The sequence below is a fragment of the Xyrauchen texanus genome, chromosome 31 (assembly GCF_025860055.1).
Source record: "Xyrauchen texanus isolate HMW12.3.18 chromosome 31, RBS_HiC_50CHRs, whole genome shotgun sequence".
Classification (NCBI taxonomy): Eukaryota; Metazoa; Chordata; class Actinopteri; order Cypriniformes; family Catostomidae; genus Xyrauchen; species Xyrauchen texanus.
In genome coordinates this window covers 34570418-34589418 of record NC_068306.1, presented here as the reverse complement: position 1 = coordinate 34589418, position 19001 = coordinate 34570418, and the positions used below count along the sequence as shown (strand labels likewise).

At 42.4% G+C, this 19001-nt stretch overlaps 1 protein-coding gene across 1 annotated transcript in view; it reads left to right on the top strand.

The window, feature by feature from the left end:
- Positions 1-10101: 10101 nt before the first annotated feature.
- LOC127625245 (chromosome-associated kinesin KIF4-like) overlaps positions 10102-19001 on the top strand; it is a 44978-nt gene continuing 36078 nt past the window's right edge. Inside the window, exons 1-4 of the mRNA XM_052100407.1 lie at positions 10102-10321; positions 10729-10860; positions 12239-12353; positions 12464-12654. Of these exons, the coding sequence (XP_051956367.1) occupies positions 10738-10860; positions 12239-12353; positions 12464-12654 (429 nt within the window). The 5' untranslated portion in view covers positions 10102-10321; positions 10729-10737. The remainder of the gene's footprint in view (positions 10322-10728; positions 10861-12238; positions 12354-12463; positions 12655-19001) is intronic.

Sequence of the window (19001 nt, the reverse complement as noted above, 5' to 3'; positions counted from 1 at the left end):
AACTTTTCAATGTATATAAACAAAGTGCATATAAATGTAACAATTAAAATACAATCTGAACAACATAAGTTGGCTCCGCCCTCCCTCACGCATCTTTGGTTCATTGGTTGACACTGCGTGTGTGATTGACAGGAACAACAGGTGAGGCTTTTAGTCTGAGCAGACAGTCAGAACTAATGTGTGCGCTTGAGCATTTCGGCCTATATTATTTTATTTGTTTTTTACGTTATTTTTAAATCTTTTGATTATTCATATCTTAATTTTTTTTTATATTTGTATAAATAGATCCTGATATGCGAGCCGGCTCCCAACGTTCACCTACAAGAGCCGACTCGTTCGCAAATGACCATCACTATTTCTGATGCGGGTTTCCTGACACGAATGGCGAGTTGCCCACCTGTTTCTGCCCTCTACAATATTTGCAGAACATGACGTTGTTCTCGAACTCTAGCCATGGGAACATTTTGAGACAATTTGCATTGAATCTATATGTTCTCCCTCCACCGGCTACAGTAGACGTTGAAGTAACAGCTGTGGTCAAGGTAACTTTGCTCTCAGCATCCCTAACGTTAGCCGTCTCAGGTAAACCTTGTGAAGAGACATTAGTTGAACCTTGCGAATCCCCCTCGCCAAATTCCTCTTTCTCCTCATCTCTTTTTCTCTTAAAATAAAATGCGATGTGGCCTATACCGATACTTTTTCCATTGTTCACCTTTCTCTCTCTGACTGGACCGCGTCATCACAGAAAACGTATCGGTTACCTAACGTAACCTCGGTTCTCTCTAGATGAGGGAACGAGTATTGCGTAAGCTAGCTTACGCTACGGGAAAGATTCATCTTTTCTGAGATATTGAAGCCAAAAAATTATCCTTAATTTTTGTATCCATTGTCAACGCAGTGCGGCAGCTGCAGACCTTGAGCGGGCTAGCTAGCGAGCTCATAGGTTGCTCTGCGGCAACTGCTGCAGCCTATAGACGAGCTTGGGCGAACTCGCATCCAATGAGAGGCGTCCGCGCGCTCACTGCAACAAAGCCCGCCAAAATGGGCGTGACTAGAGTGCATATAAGCGTAGTTCGTAGGCTGGAACCCTGGTTTTCATTGACTGAAGCGAAAAGTTGCTCGTGGCGCGAAGCACGGCCGGCTACGCAATACTCGTTCCCTCATCTAGAGGGAACCGAGGTTACGTTAGGTAACCGATACGTTCTCTTACGAGAGGTTCTCTCGTATTGCGTAAGCTAGCTTACGCTCACGGGAACCCATTGTCAACGCCGTGCGCGCCAAGCATCCACTGTATGAGCCCCAGGGAATTAAGGGGGACCCGGGGAGCCCTTATGAGTGGGGAAATAATATTTGGCCGGCAAGAATGCGGGTCATTGATTGTGTAATACATAAGCACATAGTGGGAAGGGAACGACAGAGCGGCGGTGCCGGTCTGTGTGGAATGTGTCCCATCAGTGCAGCTCACCAGGGGAGCTGTAGCGTATTAAACCGCTAGTAGTTTTGCCTGCAGAGCGGGCACTTCCATATTGTAAAATCTGACAAAGGTGGAGGGGAAGTCCATCCCGCTGCCACACATATGTCGTGAATGGAAATCCCGCTGGACCATGCCCACGAGGATGCCATGCCTCTAGTGGAGTGAGCCCTAATGCCCAACGGGCATGGCAGGTCTTTTGACGCATATGCAGCAGCAATAGCGTCCACTATCCATCTAGATAGTGTCTGTTTCGAGGCGGCGAGACCTTTGGTGCGCCCTCGAACGAAACGAAAAGCTGCTCAGAGCGTCTGAAAGCGGCGGAGCGCGCAGTATACAATCTCAGTGCTCTGACCGGGCAAAGGAGTTTGGCGTCGCGTTCAGCTATCGGATGCTGGCAGCGCCGATAGGGAAATGACCTGTGCTCTGAAAGGAGTACCGATCACCTTGGGAACATAGCCGTGTCTAGGCTTTAAAATGACCTTGGAGTCACTTGGTCCAAACTCAAGACACGCAGCGCTGACAGACAGCGCGTGAAGGTCTCCCACACGTTTGACTGATGACAGGGCAGTCAGAAAAGCGGTTTTGAGTGAAAGGTATTTCAAATCCACGGATTGAAGTGGTTCGAAAGGGGGCTTTCATAGTTTCGAGAACTATAGAAAGATCCCAGATAGGAATCGATGGGGGCGCGGGGTTCATCCTTCTAGCTCCCCTGAGGAAGCGGATGACCAGCTCGTTTTTACCCCATGACTGGCCGTGCAGGGGTTCAGCGAACGCCGCAACGGCCGCCACATACACTTTGAGCGTGGATGGGGATCTGCCCTTATCCAGCAGCTCTTGTAGAAATACGAGCAGCGACGACACCCCACAGTCTTCTCGTGGAAGGGGCTCTAGCGTGTATGATGGTGTTTATTACTCCTTCTGGCAGAGCGACGGGTAGTCGTTGATCACCCACGCATGCAGCGCCCAGCGCTCTGGGTGGGGATGCCAGATTGTGCCGCGAGCTTGAGAGAGGAAATCTGCTCTCACTGGGATGGGCCACGGCGCTGTCAGTGACAGCTGCGTAAGCTCCGGGAACCATGTCTGATTCTCCCAATGCGGGGCTATGAGGAGCACCGAGTGACGCGTTTCCCTGATCCTCTGCATTACCTGTGGCAACAGCGAGACGGGAGGGAAGGCGTAAAGCGGGCGTCTGGGCCAGTCCTGGGCCAGCGCGTCCTCACTTTTCGAGAAAAATATTGGGCAGTGAGAGTTCTCTTTGGACGCAAAGAGGTCTATCTCTGCTCTGCCGAATAGGTGCCAAAACGTCTGGACTGTTTGAGCGTGCAGGGACCATTCCCCTGGGGGAATATTGTCTCTGGACAGTCTGTCCGGGCCGTCGTTCAGGTGGCCTGGCACGTGCGTCGCCCTCAGCGAGCGCAGGTGGCACTGGGACCAACTCAGTATGCGTTTCGTCAGATGGAAGAGGTTCCTGGATCTGACACCGCCCTGACGGTTTAGGTAGGATACCACAGATCTGTTGTCCGAACGGACCAGGACGTGGTGACCCTGAATGACCGGTAGAAAGCACACGAGCGCGTACTCGACCGCTATCATTTCCAGACAATTTATGTGAAGGAGCTTTTCCTGAACTGACCATAGGCCGAAAACCGGAGAGCCCTCGCAGACCGCGCCCCAACCCGTGTTGGACGCGTCTGTCGAGATGACTTTTCGGCGAGATACAGCTCCCATTGTCACTCCCCGCTGATACCATTCGGCCACTGTCCAGGGCTGCAGAGCTGAAATACAGGTCTGAGTCACCTTGATGGGCTGGCGGCCTGTGGCCCAAGCCCGGCGAGACGCGCGGGTGTTTAGCCAATGCTGAAGCGGGCGCATGTGCAGTAAACCCAGCTGAAGTACTGCTGCGGCTGAGGCCATGTAGCCTAGCACTCTCTGAAATTTCTTCAGAGGTGTGAGGCTGTTCATCTGAAATGACGCGGCTAGTCGCTGCACACGGCGCGGCTGTGTAGATAAGCGTGCCGTCATTGCCACTGAGTCTAGTTCTATTCCAAGGAAGGAAATTGCCTGACTGGGCTGTAGTGAGCTCTTGGTCCAATTGACTGCAAGGCCCAAACTGTTCAGATGACTGAGGAGAACTGTCCTGTGAGACAGAAGCTCCGTATGTGATTGTGCCAAAATCAGCCAATCGTCCAAATAGTTCAGAATTCGCAAACCCTGACTCCGCAGGGGTGCGAGTGCCGCGTCCATGCACTTCGTGAAAGTACGGGTGCTAAGGACAGGCCGAACGGAAGGACGGTGTATTGATAAACCTGGCCGTCGAAGGCGAATCTCAAGAATGGCCTGTGACGGGGATTTATCTGAATCTGAAAGTATGCATTTTTCAGATCGAGAGAAATAAACCAGTCCCCCTGGCGCACATGCGCGAGGAGTTTGCTGGTTGTAAGCATTTTGAACGGTCTTTTTGCAAGCGCTTTGTTCAAAACCCTGAGATCTAATATTGGTCTGAGGACGCCGTCTTTCTTGGGGACAAGAAAATAACGGCTGTAAAACCCCGACTCGCTCAGGGAGGCGGCACTCTCTCTATGGCCCTTTTGCACAGAAGGTTTGCTATTTCTGAACGAAGCATGCACGCTGCTTCCGTGTTCAAAGTAGTTTCGAGCCGCGCTCTGAAGCAAGGAGGACGGCGATCGAACTGTAGCAAATAGCCCTGTTTTATTGTGCTTAACACCCATTCGGATATCCCTGGAATATCTTCCCACGCTTTGAAGCGTAATGTTAGAGGGTGAATGGCCAAATCGCTCTGATTGCCGCACACAGCGCGCTGAACAGATTGTGTAAGCGCGCTTACTGCGCTTATGCTGGACTGCTCGCAGACAGCATGGACAGGCTGTTCTGTGAGTGACTTCCCGATTGAGGTGAATGGGGAAAGAGTCACGTCTGTTAAGTGATGCGCAAGCATAGCCACGGGCACGGGACTTACATACAGAGAAGTGTTTGCTGGCTGTGTGACAGAGCGGGCAGAGAATGGGCGCGCGCACGTATTCGTGAGCGCATTTATTGACTCTAACACTCGAGTGGTTCGTAACCGCTTTTGAGTGTGCTCTGATGGGGACATGGAACGTGTAATGCTTGTGTGTAGAGGTGAACACTAGATTATGGGCACATTTTCTACACATAAGGCTGGTCGTGTGACAGAGCGGCCAGAGAATGGCCGCACGCACGGATTCGTGGGTGCGTTTATTAACCCTAACACTCGAGCGGGTCGTAACCGCTTTATGTGAGTGTGCTCTGATAGGGACACGGGACGTGTAATGCTTGTGTGTAGGGGTGAACACTGGATTGTGGGCACATTTTCTACACATAAGGCTTTATTTTGGGTCGCCGTGGAAACGGCGTTTGAGTGCAGGCAAGCGGGTAATATCACCGGCTTGTTGGCTGCTGAATCCACCACTGCAGTAGCCTGAGAGAAGGGGACTGACAGGGGCGTACGGGACTTACATACAGCTGGCCGTGTGACAGAGCGGGCAGAGGAGGGGCGCGCGCACGGGCTCGTGGGCGCGTTTATTAACTCTAACACTCGAGCGGGTCGTAACCGCTTATGTGAGTGTGCTCTGATAGGGACACGGGATGTGTAATGCTTGTGTGTAGGGGTGAGCACTGGATTGTGGGCACATTTTCTACACATAAGGCATGTTTACTCTTTACAAGATTTCTTTGGGTCGCCGTGAAAACGGCGTTTGAGTGCAGGCAAACGGGTAGTATCACCGGGTTGTTGGCTGCTGAAGAGAAGGGGACTGACAGGGGGCGAAGCTTTGACGGTGGTCCGGCCGTGGCGGGACTGAGCCGTCGTTTTCTCAACAACGCTAGGAGGACTTCGGTTGCTCAGGTTTCAGTACAATCTTAGGCCGAGGCCCGCAGGGGGGCGGCGGTCTGCGGCGGCTGTCTGAGCGCGATCGAGGGCGGCCGCCCTGTCGACGCTGAGAAGTCTGGCTTGTTGAGCTGGGCGCTGTGAAGAGGCTCGTGCAGGAGGCTGGTCACGTGGGCGGCCTGCAGAGGAGCTAGCGCGACGAGGCAGAAAGAGATTCATGGCTTGGGCTTCGAGAAACGGTCAACAATGCCACTCACCGCGGAACCGAAGAGACCAGACAGAGAGAGCGGCGCGTAGTGCGTTCAGCTTCTCCCAAGTTGGCTAGTCAGATCTGAAACAGCCTCTGTCTGTAAGACGGCCATGGAATGCAGAGCAGATGCGGCTTGGCCGGCGGCGGTATAGGCGCGGCCAACACAGGCGGAAGTAGTTCTGCAGGCCTTAGACGGGAGCACCAGCTTAGACCGCCATCTCGCGGAGGGCGGGCAAAGGTGCGGCGTTGAGTCTGTTGGGAGCCTGCTCAGGGGGCGGTGAGCACTTGAGCCCGAGGCGGTCGACGGACTGTGTGAGGAGGCGCGTTAGTTCCCCTTCGACTCCGGCGCGGGTCCTGCTGGATTCCTGGGCCGAGGAGGAGGCGTGTGAGCCTGGCCACTCCTCGCTGTCCGAAGCCATGATGGAACAGCCCTTATCCTCCGCTTCTTCGTCCAAGATGGCAGCAGAGCAGCCGCTCGGCGGCAACTGCGCGTCCCGGGTGGGTGGGGAGGGTGAAGGCGATGCTCCAGGGAGGGGCTCCGGCGAGGCAATCGCTTCTACCACTGGTTCCGGCAGCCTTTGAGAGCGGCGCTTTTTACTGCGCGGCTGAATGGAAGGCGGCGCGGCGGCTTCGGTCCTGAGCGCTTTCGAGTCGAGCCCGCAGGGTCGACATCGGAAGCTCCTCGCAGAGATCGCATCCGCCTTCAGCGAGGGCGAGCTCTGCATGCCCCAGTCCCAGGCAGAGAGCGCAGATGACGTGGCGGTCTCCGGCGCTGTGAGGGGCGCGGCATGAGGCGCAAGTGGAGCGAGGCATCTTTAAAAAGATGCTCGTACTCTTTTGTGAAGTTCATAAGAACTAGCTTGCTTTAAAAGGATACGTCGCCGGATGGCGTAGCTCGCAGGACGGCTGAAGGTGGCGAAGACGGCCGGCTTCTTCGAGCGCTGTCCACGCTTGCTTGATGCCCCTCGAACGGCGACGCGGCTTCCAGTTCAGAGATGCGAAGAGCTTTGCTGAAGAGATGAAAATCAGGGTTCCAGCCTACGAACTACGCTTATATGCACTCTAGTCACGCCCATTTTGGCGGGCTTTGTTGCAGTGAGCGCGCGGACGCCTCTCATTGGATGCGAGTTCGCCCAAGCTCGTCTATAGGCTGCAGCAGTTGCCGCAGAGCAACCTATGAGCTCGCTAGCTAGCCCGCTCAAGGTCTGCAGCTGCCGCACTGCGTTGACAATGGATACAAAAATTAAGGATAATTTTTTGGCTTCAATATCTCAGAAAAGATGAATCTTTCCCGTAGCGTAAGCTAGCTTACGCAATACGAGAGAACCTCTCGTAAGAGAACTCCGCTTGTGGAATGTGGGTTTTGTAATTTTTAAACAAATATCTTAAAAAGGGGGGGTTACGTTTGTAAAATGTATTCGCACACTGTGCTCGTAAATATTTTTTCCAGTTCGCACATATCTATTTTTAGGGGCAAATGCGAGTGAAATACTCGCACTGTAGACCCTGTCAGTGGCTTAAGGGAAAATTACAAATAAGAAAGTCCAAGATAAAAATGTTACACAATTTTTGTATTGATGTTGGTTTTGTACATGTTTTAAAAAACATTTATTTCATGTCCTACTAGTTTTGTATTTCATTACACATTAATAACTTAATTACTACTAAAAAAAAAACGTCAAGTGGTGTAACCATCAAAAAGTGCACAACATTTTTTCACTGGTTTTTTTATTTATTTATTTTAAGAAATAATAATATAAGATTGTGGCAACATTTCTTTTTCAACAATATTTGCCTTTTAATTAGACTTTTTTCCCCTACAAATTCTGGACAGTAACACCATCTAGACATTTTTTATTTTAAATCTACAAAAATATCTAAATTAATTTTAATTCAAATGAAAAGTTTGTTCATTATAGAAGGGGTGTAATGACAATAAAAATGAACGTAATTGACATCATTGACCCAAAAACAGACAAAGCATGACTATAGTTAGATAGAAACTACTGGTCCAAACCTTTACTGTTAGTTATCTTGTGTCTTGGGATGTTGACCTGCCATATTGATTCATTCTGAAATGACACAGGCAGATTGAATGTTATACTGAGTGTGACTTTAGGTGACAATGATGCAAGACAGGTTCAATCTCACCTTGTTTAATTTAAAGTAGAAAATGACAGAGTTGGTGCGATTGAAGATGACAATGGTGGGCTTGATAACAGAGGCGGCGTCCACCGCAAACTGGTCTGTCTTGTGTAATGTACAGTTAATAACCTTGTAAAACACAGAAAAAGTGTGTATTGAGATGAAATTGAATTGTGATCTGTCTTTACCAGAGCCATTTAATCTTAAACAGTAAATTCATCCAAAAATGAAAATTCTCTCTTATTATTTGTTCACCCTCATGCTATCCCAGATGTGTATGACTTTCTTTCTTCTGCAGAACACAAATGAAGATTTTTTATAAGAGTATTTCAGTGGTTAAATCCATGTCTTCTAAAGCAATATGATAAGTGTGGGTGAGAAACAGATCAATATTTAAGTCCTTTTTTACCATAAATCGCCCCTTTCTCTTCCACATTCTTCTTCTGTTGTTTTTGGAGATTCACATTCTTAATGTATATTGCCACCTAATGGGCAGCGAGGAAAATATATAGTAAAGACTTAAATAGTGTTCTGTTTCTCACACACACCTATCATATCGCTTCTGAAGACATAGATTTAACCACTGGAGTCCTATGGATTACTTTTATGCTACCTTTGTGTGCTTTTTGGAGTTTCAAAGTTCTTTTCACAATTCACTTACATTGTATGGACCTACAGAGCTGAAATACTCTTCAAAAAATCTACATATGTGTTCTGCAGAAGAAAGAAAGTCTCATCTGGGATGGCATGAGGGTGAGTAAATGATGAGAGAATTTTACATTTTGGGTGAAATATCCCTTTAAAAGTGTTTGTTAACTCTAATCTTAACCCCAAAATGTTGTCATCATTTACTCACTCTCTTGTCTTTCCAATTTACAAACCTGTATGACTTTCTTTCATCTGAGGAACACAAGAGGAGACATTTTGAATAATGTAGATGCTGGTCTGTAGTCTTAAACAAACACCTCCTTTTGTGTTCCACAGAATAAATTCACAAAGTTTTGGAACAACATAAAGGTGAGTAATTAATTTTGGGATGAACAATTTTTTGGATCTCAATTCAGATTTAAGTATTGTGAGGATTATCTCCCATCGTGATCGTCTACTGTCAAATGTGTATATTAAATTAATTCACTTTAACATAATTTCTAAAATAATCTCTAAAATCTTCACATCCAAATTACCAAATTCTCCAGTCCCAGGTACAAACGAAGCCTGTCACTTTGCTCTGTTTGGCCAGAACACTGAAGAAATTCTTTCATGTCTGGCTCATGTTCTGTAATTACAAATTAAGTCAAATTAAGTTTGTAATTCAATATGTTTAATCATCTGAAGAGGAGCTTTTCAGGATTTAACCTACCTGACAGATTAAAGACATTCACGACTCCAGCCAGTATGAGGGTCATAATGAAAAACACATTCATCTAAAAGAATGATTTTAATTTTTTACAATAATAATAATAACAATGTTTTTACACAAAGAAATATTGCAGAAACGATATAATTGTGTAAAGAAAGTAATATGTTTGAAGGCCGAAATGTATAAGCATGAGAGGCTAACAGGGAAGCGATTGCAGTTTCTACAATTATTGTTACTAGAAATGGTAACTTAGAGCAAATGTCATAAGAAAAAGATAATTTGAACATTAAGATTGTGAAAACGTCTAAACATTTTGAATGAGTTCCCATATTATTTACTTATGATTTTACTGTGATAACCACGGTGTTTAGGCCAAAACTATTATTACCATGCTAATATTTCGTAGTACGCCTTTTGGATAACCTCGAAGGCTCTCCCTGCGGGATTAACTCTGGTTTTGTGCTCTCAAGTTCTTTAAATAGCCTAAATAATTGCCCTTTTTTAACTATTAAGTATGCACTTTAAATTTAATGGCTATTAAACTTTTTACGGGCGTAAATTACCACCCACCGGCAAACATTTAATTTACAAACGTCTTCATATAAACAGAAGCAGCCAGACTTCGAGTGGCGTTGTCACATGACACACGTTACTTTTTTCAGCGCTGGTCAGGACGCACCAATCATAGTGGTTTGTGACAAAATAAATATACGATTAATTTAATAATATTATAAAGATTTCACACGAATACTGTCAATTGCAAGACAAATAACAATCCTTGAATTTAATACATTTAAAAGATAACTAGATTACAAATGTCTCCAACACGACTAAAAACGTCCTGACATTTGAATGCCGCTCAACGGCAGCCTCACTTTGCTCCCTGGAGGAAAAACAGTGGACACTGCAATGGGCGGAGCTGAAACCACGAATCGCTACGTAATGACGTTTGAGGCGGAGAGATGAGTTTTTGAAAGTGGCGGGTAGCATCTTTCTTTAGTGAAACAGCTATTCACGGATTTGTATATTTGTGAGTAACAGGAAGCAACCTCTTTACATCGGATAGCGGTATTGTTGGAGTTCGATCGCGATTATGTTTTGCCCCGTCTTGTTTGAAACCGTTGTCAATTTTGTGTGAAAAGGTGAGCTGAGTATCTATTCCTCGACATTATTATAACAGACTGCAGACCGGAAGGAAACAACATTGCTCTTGTTTTAAACATCCAGGTATGTTGTATCAGCTCAATGTAATGTTTATATGTGATTTTATTTAGAAAATACAAGTGTGTATCTATAGAAAGCTTATATATGTGCGGGGCTTAGGCCTGGGTTTGTCCTCCTATGGACATTGGTTAAGATTGATATTAAATGGGGACTTCAGATCCTCCAGTTATCTCACATGTGTCCCCTTAGGAGTTTCAGAAGATATCTCAATAATGCCTCAAACTGTGCTCAGATTTGCCAAGATACCAAAGTCTGTGATGACAAGTCAATATGATCTCAATAAATTATCCACATAACTTTATAGCTACATACTGTATGTCAACAACTGTCTTATTTTTTTAGTCTTAATTCAATGAATCTATTGAGCAACCTCTAAGTTAAGTTGCAGTTTGTGATTTAACCTCATTTAGTCTTTCAGCATGACCAAGGAGGATGAGAAGGCCATTCCCGTGAGGGTTGCGCTGAGATGCCGGCCTCTGGTTCCTAAAGAAATCAACGAAGGATGTCAGTGTTGCCTCACTTTTGTACCTGGTGAACCTCAGGTCTGTTTGATGAGACCCCTTCCACTTCATTAACAGCTACGTATGCATGTTTCTTTTGTCCTTGGAGAACAAAACAAGAGGAATTTCTGGAATCTTCATGTAGCTCTTGTCCATTCAACTAATAGAGCTTGTAGTGACCATGTCCAAAAAGGGCATAAAAGCCCTATGAAAGTACACAAAATGAAGTTATTCCCTGAAAGCTATCCTTTTTCATTTAAACTGGTGTGTTCTGTTCGGTTACAACAGACAAGAACCAACCTGGAGCTACAGTATGTTTGATGAACAAGATATTTTTTCTGTACAAGAACTTCTAAAGGGATAATTCACACAAAACTGAAAATTCTCTCATCATTTACTCACCTTCATGCCATCCCAGATATGTTTGAATTTCTATCTTCTGCTGAACACAAAGATTTTTAGAAGAATATTTCAGCTCTGTAGGTCCATACAATGCAAGTGAATGGTGACTAGAACTTCAAAGCTCAAAAAAGCACATAAAGGGAACTTAAAAGTTGAATCTATGTCTTCAGAAGTGATATAAGTGTGGGTGAGCAACAGATCGATATTCAGTTCCTTTTTTACTATAAATCTTTCACATTCTTTTGTTTTTGGCAATTCGCATTCTTCGTGCATATCATTGTTTACTGGGCAGGGAATAGAATTTATAGTAAAAAAAAAAGGACTTCAATATTGATCTGTTTCCCATAGACACCTATTGTATTGCTTCTGAAGACATTGATTTTACCACTGTAGTCACAAAAAAAGACACAAATCTTAAAAGATTAAATTATGTCCACCAAATCAAAGTCAGGTGGTGAAACCAACATGCAGAAAGCCATTATGTTGTCATATGACAAAAAACAAAACCGAGAGGAACATTTGCACCTTTATGAATTTGTGTGGAGACGTTTTATATTTTTATGAAAAGGCATGTTTTGTGCAGATCATATGGCGTAACCCTGAGAAAAACGACTTGATGTTGTTGACTCAATTCATGATATTTGTAAATAAAAATAAGAATCTTATATATATATATATATATATTTATAAAAAATTTTTACCTATAAAATACATTTGCAAAAAATATTAAAATATATTTGAAATAAATTAAGTTGTGTGTACATATGGATTCAGGGTGCAAGGAAAGTTTTTTAATACCTTTTAGTTGATGGTTACACCACGTGACATTTATAAATCCTATTATTTTTATTTTTATTTTTTTCTCCAAAAATTATAAAACCTACGTGGACACTAAGATTCCATTTTTTTAAAATTGACACATGTGATTTCTAAAAACTAATTTACTTCGCACAGCATTTGTGAAAGAATAATGCTAGAATTTGCACTATTTTAACATGCACCAAAATATCTCTTTCAGGTGATCGTCGGAAATGACAAGGCTTTCACATATGATTACATGTTTGACCCGATGACAGAACAAGAGGAAGTGTTCAGCACATGTGTGTCACCCTTGTTGTCTGGGCTTTTTAAAGGTTTGCAGAAGTTCACCACTGTGATGACATATCTGAGGAGAGCTCTTATTTTGAGTCTTGATTAACTTTAAACAACTTGGTAATCTAATATTCACTGTTTGGAATCGCAGGATATCATGCCACCGTTCTGGCCTATGGACAAACAGGCTCTGGCAAGACGTTCTCCATGGGCGGCACGTACACGTCGGAACAAGAGAACGAGCCCACAGTTGGGGTGATCCCACGAGTTATCCGGAGAATCTTTCAGGAAAAAGCTAAATGCGCAGACTGTGAATTTGTGTTGGCTGTGTCTTATCTGGAGGTACAAGCTTTATATGATAAACTTTAAACTTGATACTTCTGGGTTGAACCTACGTCATACATCCATTTATAGTTCTGCATTGGTGTGTTTGCATCGTTCTGTGAGTTCACAGCCAAGTGCTTGTGTATTGAGAGAAAATGGTTTCTTTTCTGAAATAATTCTACATTTAATAAAAATAAATTGGAACCACAAAAGCAATGCAATTAGAGGATTCAAGAGTATTAAATTATTTTAGCATTAAAACTTGTTCATCAAAGGATTTGAACATGTTAAGATTTAGGTACCAGATCATATTTGTTGTACATATCTTCCATTCAGAGAGAAAATAAATCGGGCATATACTGTGTGCATGCTCTTGAGTCACTTAAATTATAATGAATAAATATTTTAGCACAGTGTTTCCCACAGGATTTTGTGACTGTGGTGGGTGGACCTTGGACCCTCTAGGGGGGTCTGAGGGCTTGTTCCCTTGGAAGAACCTTTTGTACATTTTCAAGTTAAATGCTGGTTAATCAATCTGGTGCACTTTGAGAGAAAAATTAAGAGGCCAGATCTATGAAGAACTTTGTGCTCTTGTTAACAATTTTGTGCTCTAGTAGTAATTTAATCATACTCATTGGTTGTATAGATATGAATGGTGATGACATGGCCAAAAAGTCACACCCATAATGCATGGTAAACGAGATGGAGATAGAACAGTAGTGTTACTTCTACTTGGTTAGTTAACTTTACAAATAGCCTAATGTTACACAGTGAGCCAACTTGCTCCTCAGTTGCTGAAAATAGTTACGTTGTCAGAGCCACTGGTAATAATGTTAACGTTGGATCATTAGCTAACGTTACATAAGTTATACATTGGTTTTCACGACAAGCATCCGGATATGTCAGTTGACATAACCAAGGAAACTGACAGGTAACATGATTACCTAACGTTAACGTTTCCTAACTTGGCTAATGTTAGATTAACATTAATTATCAATGATAACTTATGCAGTAAAGTTATCTGTACTGTCATACACTGATGATGATAATATTGTGTTTTGACTAGTGGATAACTACAGTGGATGCTGTAACGTTAGTTAATGTTACTTTCCTCAAATGCTGGCTGACTGACTGGGTGTAAGAGATGCTTTGCCGAAACAATGGCGCATAACACAACATTTGAGATCTTTTATGTTATTATGAGAAGTGTAAAAATATTTTTGGTTCATTATGGGCGATATGGCAAAAAATAAAATCTTGATTTTTATCAAACTTATAGACATTTTCAACTTTTAAATGTACTCAAACATGATTAAAATCTCATGTTCTTTATTAGAATGCAAAGCCGGTTAGAGAAATCAAAGTTCTTTTCATTATAGGAAACATTTACAAATGCACCACAGGGGGAAGATGTCAGCAGTGTAAATGTAAAATAAATTAAAATCTAATAAACTCAGATGTTCAGAAATAATAGAATAAGAAAACTGCTAAATAAATGTTAGCCAATGTAAAAGTATTTATTTGATCTAAACCAAGTCTATCTAGAAAGTTATCTAGAAATCAATATCTTTAAATAATCACGGTTATCTAGAAAGTACTCGTATATATCAAACTAATTTTGTGTATATTCATAAACACCTGCTGATAGAGATGCGCCCTGCGATAGATTCAGTTCCCTTGAAACACGTCACAGAACAAAGCAATAATTAGCGACTTATCTGAATCATCATGATAAAAGGAGTGGCAGATGTTTGATTCTCCCATATATAGCATTACCATATCATTTGAAATGAAGCGCCCATACCTGTCAAGTCATTTTTATTTGTATTGCGTTTTTCACAACAAACATAGTTTCAAAGCAGCTTTACTGAAAATCATGCATTAACAAAAAAAAAATAACTGTATTATCTAAAAAGTCTTAGAGTGATCATTGTGTAGTTTTACTTAAATATGATTGTAAATTGTGTATACAAATTTAGAACCCCTGTAAGCAAGCTGAAGGCAACTGTGGCAAGGAACACAAAACTCCAGAAGATGTTGGTTAATGGAGAAAAATTAAAAATGGAGAAACCAGACTCACTGTGGGGGCCAGTTCCTCTCTGGCTAACATCATGAATATAATGTAAATATTACTTAATTATGTGCAGGGCAGTTTATGGTTTACAATTTGTAAACTAAGTGTTAAGGTCCAAGGTTTTTTATTAACTTTATTAATCTTAATGTCTTTTGAAGTCCATCCTGGATTAACTGCAGAAGTTCACATATATACTTTGTCCTTTGTTAGTTGGCTGTAGGGTTGCAGCGGTATACCGGTTTCACGGTATACCACGGTTTGAAAATTGACGGTTATCATACCATGTACATTTGCTTATCTACGGTATTGAGAAAAAAATGCAACCGGACGGAGAATCTCACGTGTGCATCTCCTTTATTCCTTGTCTGTCTGTCAGACTCGTCAACTTGTGACAAACACACACGCGCAGCTGAGAAAATGTCTGAGAGAAGCGAGGCGAGGGGGTCTGACATGAGTTTGTATGTGAGTTAAAGCAGTGTTTCTCAACTGGTCTATTCGGACTGGGTCGAGGACCGCAGGGAAAGAGCAATGCCATGGTTCTCCCATTGAAGTTATTACGGCGGCCGCCCAAGGTATAGACTATTTAGGACTGCCAACGTAGGTTTAATGATACTCTCGCAAACATCTAAAGCAGACATGGGCAACATATAGCCCGCGGGCTGGATCAGGCTCATTTATCGTAAAAGCCTATTTATTTTTCATTGAATATTTCAGTTAACTTGCATTAGGACGTCACGCGTCTCCACTAGTGTATAACATGCTCAAGGTTGCCAGTTAAGAGACGAAACACCCCCAGTTTGAGATTTATTCTTGCGCAAATTGGAAATATTCCTCCTAGTGTTACACTTATTTTGTGCAATCTGGCAACCATGCACACGAGTGCGCTATTTCTATCTCGCTTTCCCCTTTGAACAAACTTAGCGATCTGTAGTGCTATATTCTGCTCAAGGAAAAGTGTTATTCTGCTACTCTGTCCATTCTTGAGGCTGCTTGTGATGTTTGGTGCTACTGATTTTGCAGGTAAACCTTGAAATTTAGAAACGTTGAAGTCCCTTCGTGCCTGTATGTTAATCTAACTAGCTAGTATTTAAATACATTAATTTATTATTATTATTACTACTAGTATTTAAGACTAGCTCACTGACCTAACCATGGTAATGAGGAGCCTTTCCTTCTGTGTGTGTGTGTGTGTGTGTGTGTGTGTATATATATATATAATATTAGGTAACAAACGGGATAATAATGGGCTCATATAATTAAATATGCTCTTCAATTTTTAAAAGGGGGAGAGACAACTTACTGTAGATTTTGTTGTTGACATCAACAACAAAAATAATGTCACTTGATGCATGTCCTCGTACTGGAAAACCATGAACAAAACTATACAACATAAAAGGAAATGCAACCCAGGATACATTAAATACAGGTTATGTTTAATCTATGGCAGGTCGCCACTTGACGTCCAATGTAAAATCTGTCCTGAAGCAAAACCAGTTGAGAAGCACTGAGTTAAAGGTACAGACAGGAGCAGTCTGTGTTAACTGTTAATAATCATAGGACATTACTTTAAAAGCTCACACAGCTGATGTTATTTTTCATTTAGTAGTTCATTTAACATGCTATGATAACATGTAAACTAACATGCTTTAGTTATATAACGTGTTATATTTACATGATATTATTTATCATGTTTATAATTCTGTTAGCTTTCTTATTATTTCTATTTATTTATTTTCAAAAGGGAGACTTTTGTACCAAGAGTGGACACCACATCATTCTTAAAAGTGTAACACATACTTCATTAAAATAAATCCCTGATGAAAAAATTTATAGCAAACTAAATTTAAATCGCAAATATTATTAGAGAGCTTTCTCTTGGTATTAGACTTCCTTGGTTCTGGCGTTCATGCATGGATGTTTTTAAAATGTCAATTGGTATGATTAGTTGCCTGCCACGTAATGTATAATGTACGGTGTCTCATCCATTGTGAAAATGTGTTTTCTTAATGGCATGAATCGCACTGAAGGCCTAGACTTAAAATGTACGGTCTGCGGCTGCTCTTTAGCAGGTCAGGCCTACCCCAAAAACTCCTTCCAATTGTCTAAAAATCCTATGTTATTCTCCGGACACCACTCAGACATCCAGCCATTCAGTGACACTAATGTACTATAAACCTCGTCACCACGATGAGCAGGGAGGGTGCCAGAGCATATTACATCTTGCAAAAAAGATGTCAGACACTTTGAAATTTCACACAGCTCTTTAACATTATCTTTAGTGATCTCCGACTGGCTAAGTCGGACATCATTAGTGCCAACATGAATGACAATTTTTGAAAATATTTGTTTAGCATTAGCCAGCACTTGATCAGATGTCAGACGGTCGAGCCCCGGAAATGCATTTAATAATGGTGGCTGGAATCTCTATTTCCATGTTCCTTACAATAGAATCATCTATTACTAGGGCTCTTTCAACATGATTCTCAGTGGGTGCATAACTGAGGGGAGTGTGGTGTCGCTATGCTGAGAGAATGCCGCCGAGATGTCACCCAAGCGCCCTGCTGTGGGGGCTCTACAACCAGAAACAAAGTGTGTGTGTGTTGCGTTGCTCGCTGTACTAACTGCATACAAAACCTTGTCTACCGTCTTGTCTTTCTCACAGACCTCCACTAGCGTTCAGATGCGTGCCTCTTGCTCATTAACCTCCTCTGTCTGCCTGACTAATTCCTTATATATATTACATGGGAATCCCTCTCTGCTGACGAAAGAAGCTCTAGTAAACATGTGGCATGCAATGCAGGAAGAAATAACATGAGCGGTTGCCATGACTTACCGCTATTGTTTGTTGTTGTTTTTGTTATGGTTGTTCTTGAGCGATGAGTGTTTGAGATCTATATGGTTCTCTGGGGTTCCTGATCAGCAGGTGTTTGAGATTGATAGAAAAATAATCTGTGTAAAACTCTGGAGAAAGCGAATGCATTCAGTCGAGACGTGAGATGTAGACCAGTGGAAAGAAAAGAAAATGGGTGCGCACAGTAAAATACACGCAGTTGAATCAGAAAAAAGCCGCAGCACATGATAAAATGGCAAAGAATAAAATGATGAATGTATATGAGTAAGCAATGCTAAGCAGGCTAGCAAGCTACAAACACCCGTGCAGCGATCCGGCAGCAACTGGAACAGAAAGTCAGGGCTGGGCATGTAACTAATGTTTTTTATGGGTAAAAAGGAGAAAGGAGACTGTTCATCAACATGCACACGCTGAGGCCAGTTATGGTCTTAAACTGGCGTATACTGGCATGATGGACGAAGCTGAGCTCCAATCACGGTGTACAATGTCACGTTCATTTGGAGAGCACCACATGTGCAGCTTATCAGATTGGGAGCGGCATTAAGACGCGCACTGTGAATTCTTTTTCTTTTCCTTATTCAGCCTTTGGTGGATTTACAACATATCTAACTATAGCGTTTGCAATATTTTTTGCAAAATCTCGATGTCAATGCAAATTTGAATTAATGGGAAAAACTGCAGCTCTAGTTTATTATGAAACTGTGGTGCCACAGTCTATGTATTTAATGGGAATCATACTTTTGATGATCTGTGCTAAAAAAAAATAATAATAATTTAAATCAATGAATAACTTCTTGCTTGACCAAAACAAAGTGGGTGTCATTTCTAAGCTTGGAATCTGTACTTTACAATGCATATAGACAATATAATCAACTCTGAGCTGGTGCTTTTTAATTTGCTGATGAATTACAAATATAAACGGAATATTCCCTTTTCTTATCTAATGAAATTCTGTACTGTACACCATACTGTCAAACATACAGATCTGAAAGTTCTCAAGTAGAATTCAGCAAATATTGTGTCACTCACATACCAAAGATATGAGGGAAAGCTCTGAGGAAAAAGCACAGAAGTTGAAAATAACATATGTGGTCACTTGTAACTTTATTAACATATAGAGAAATATAAAAAAAGCAGATGCTCCCAATTAAAACAAGGTCAAATACAATGTGATATGATGCATAGATCTTAATGTTATATGGGAGAAAATGCAACACTTCCTTCGATATGTTTAGATTGATTGATTGCTTTATTATTATCCCCTTAGGGAAATTTTTGTTGCTTGTGTTTCAACATGCGTACATATAAGACCAACAATATACATGTAACAAATATGCAGATTTATATATAAAATAAATAAAAACAAATTCTAATCTTCACTGAGACCCGCTCAGTGAACACCCACACTACCTATCATTTAATAATTTTACTGCGTGTGGC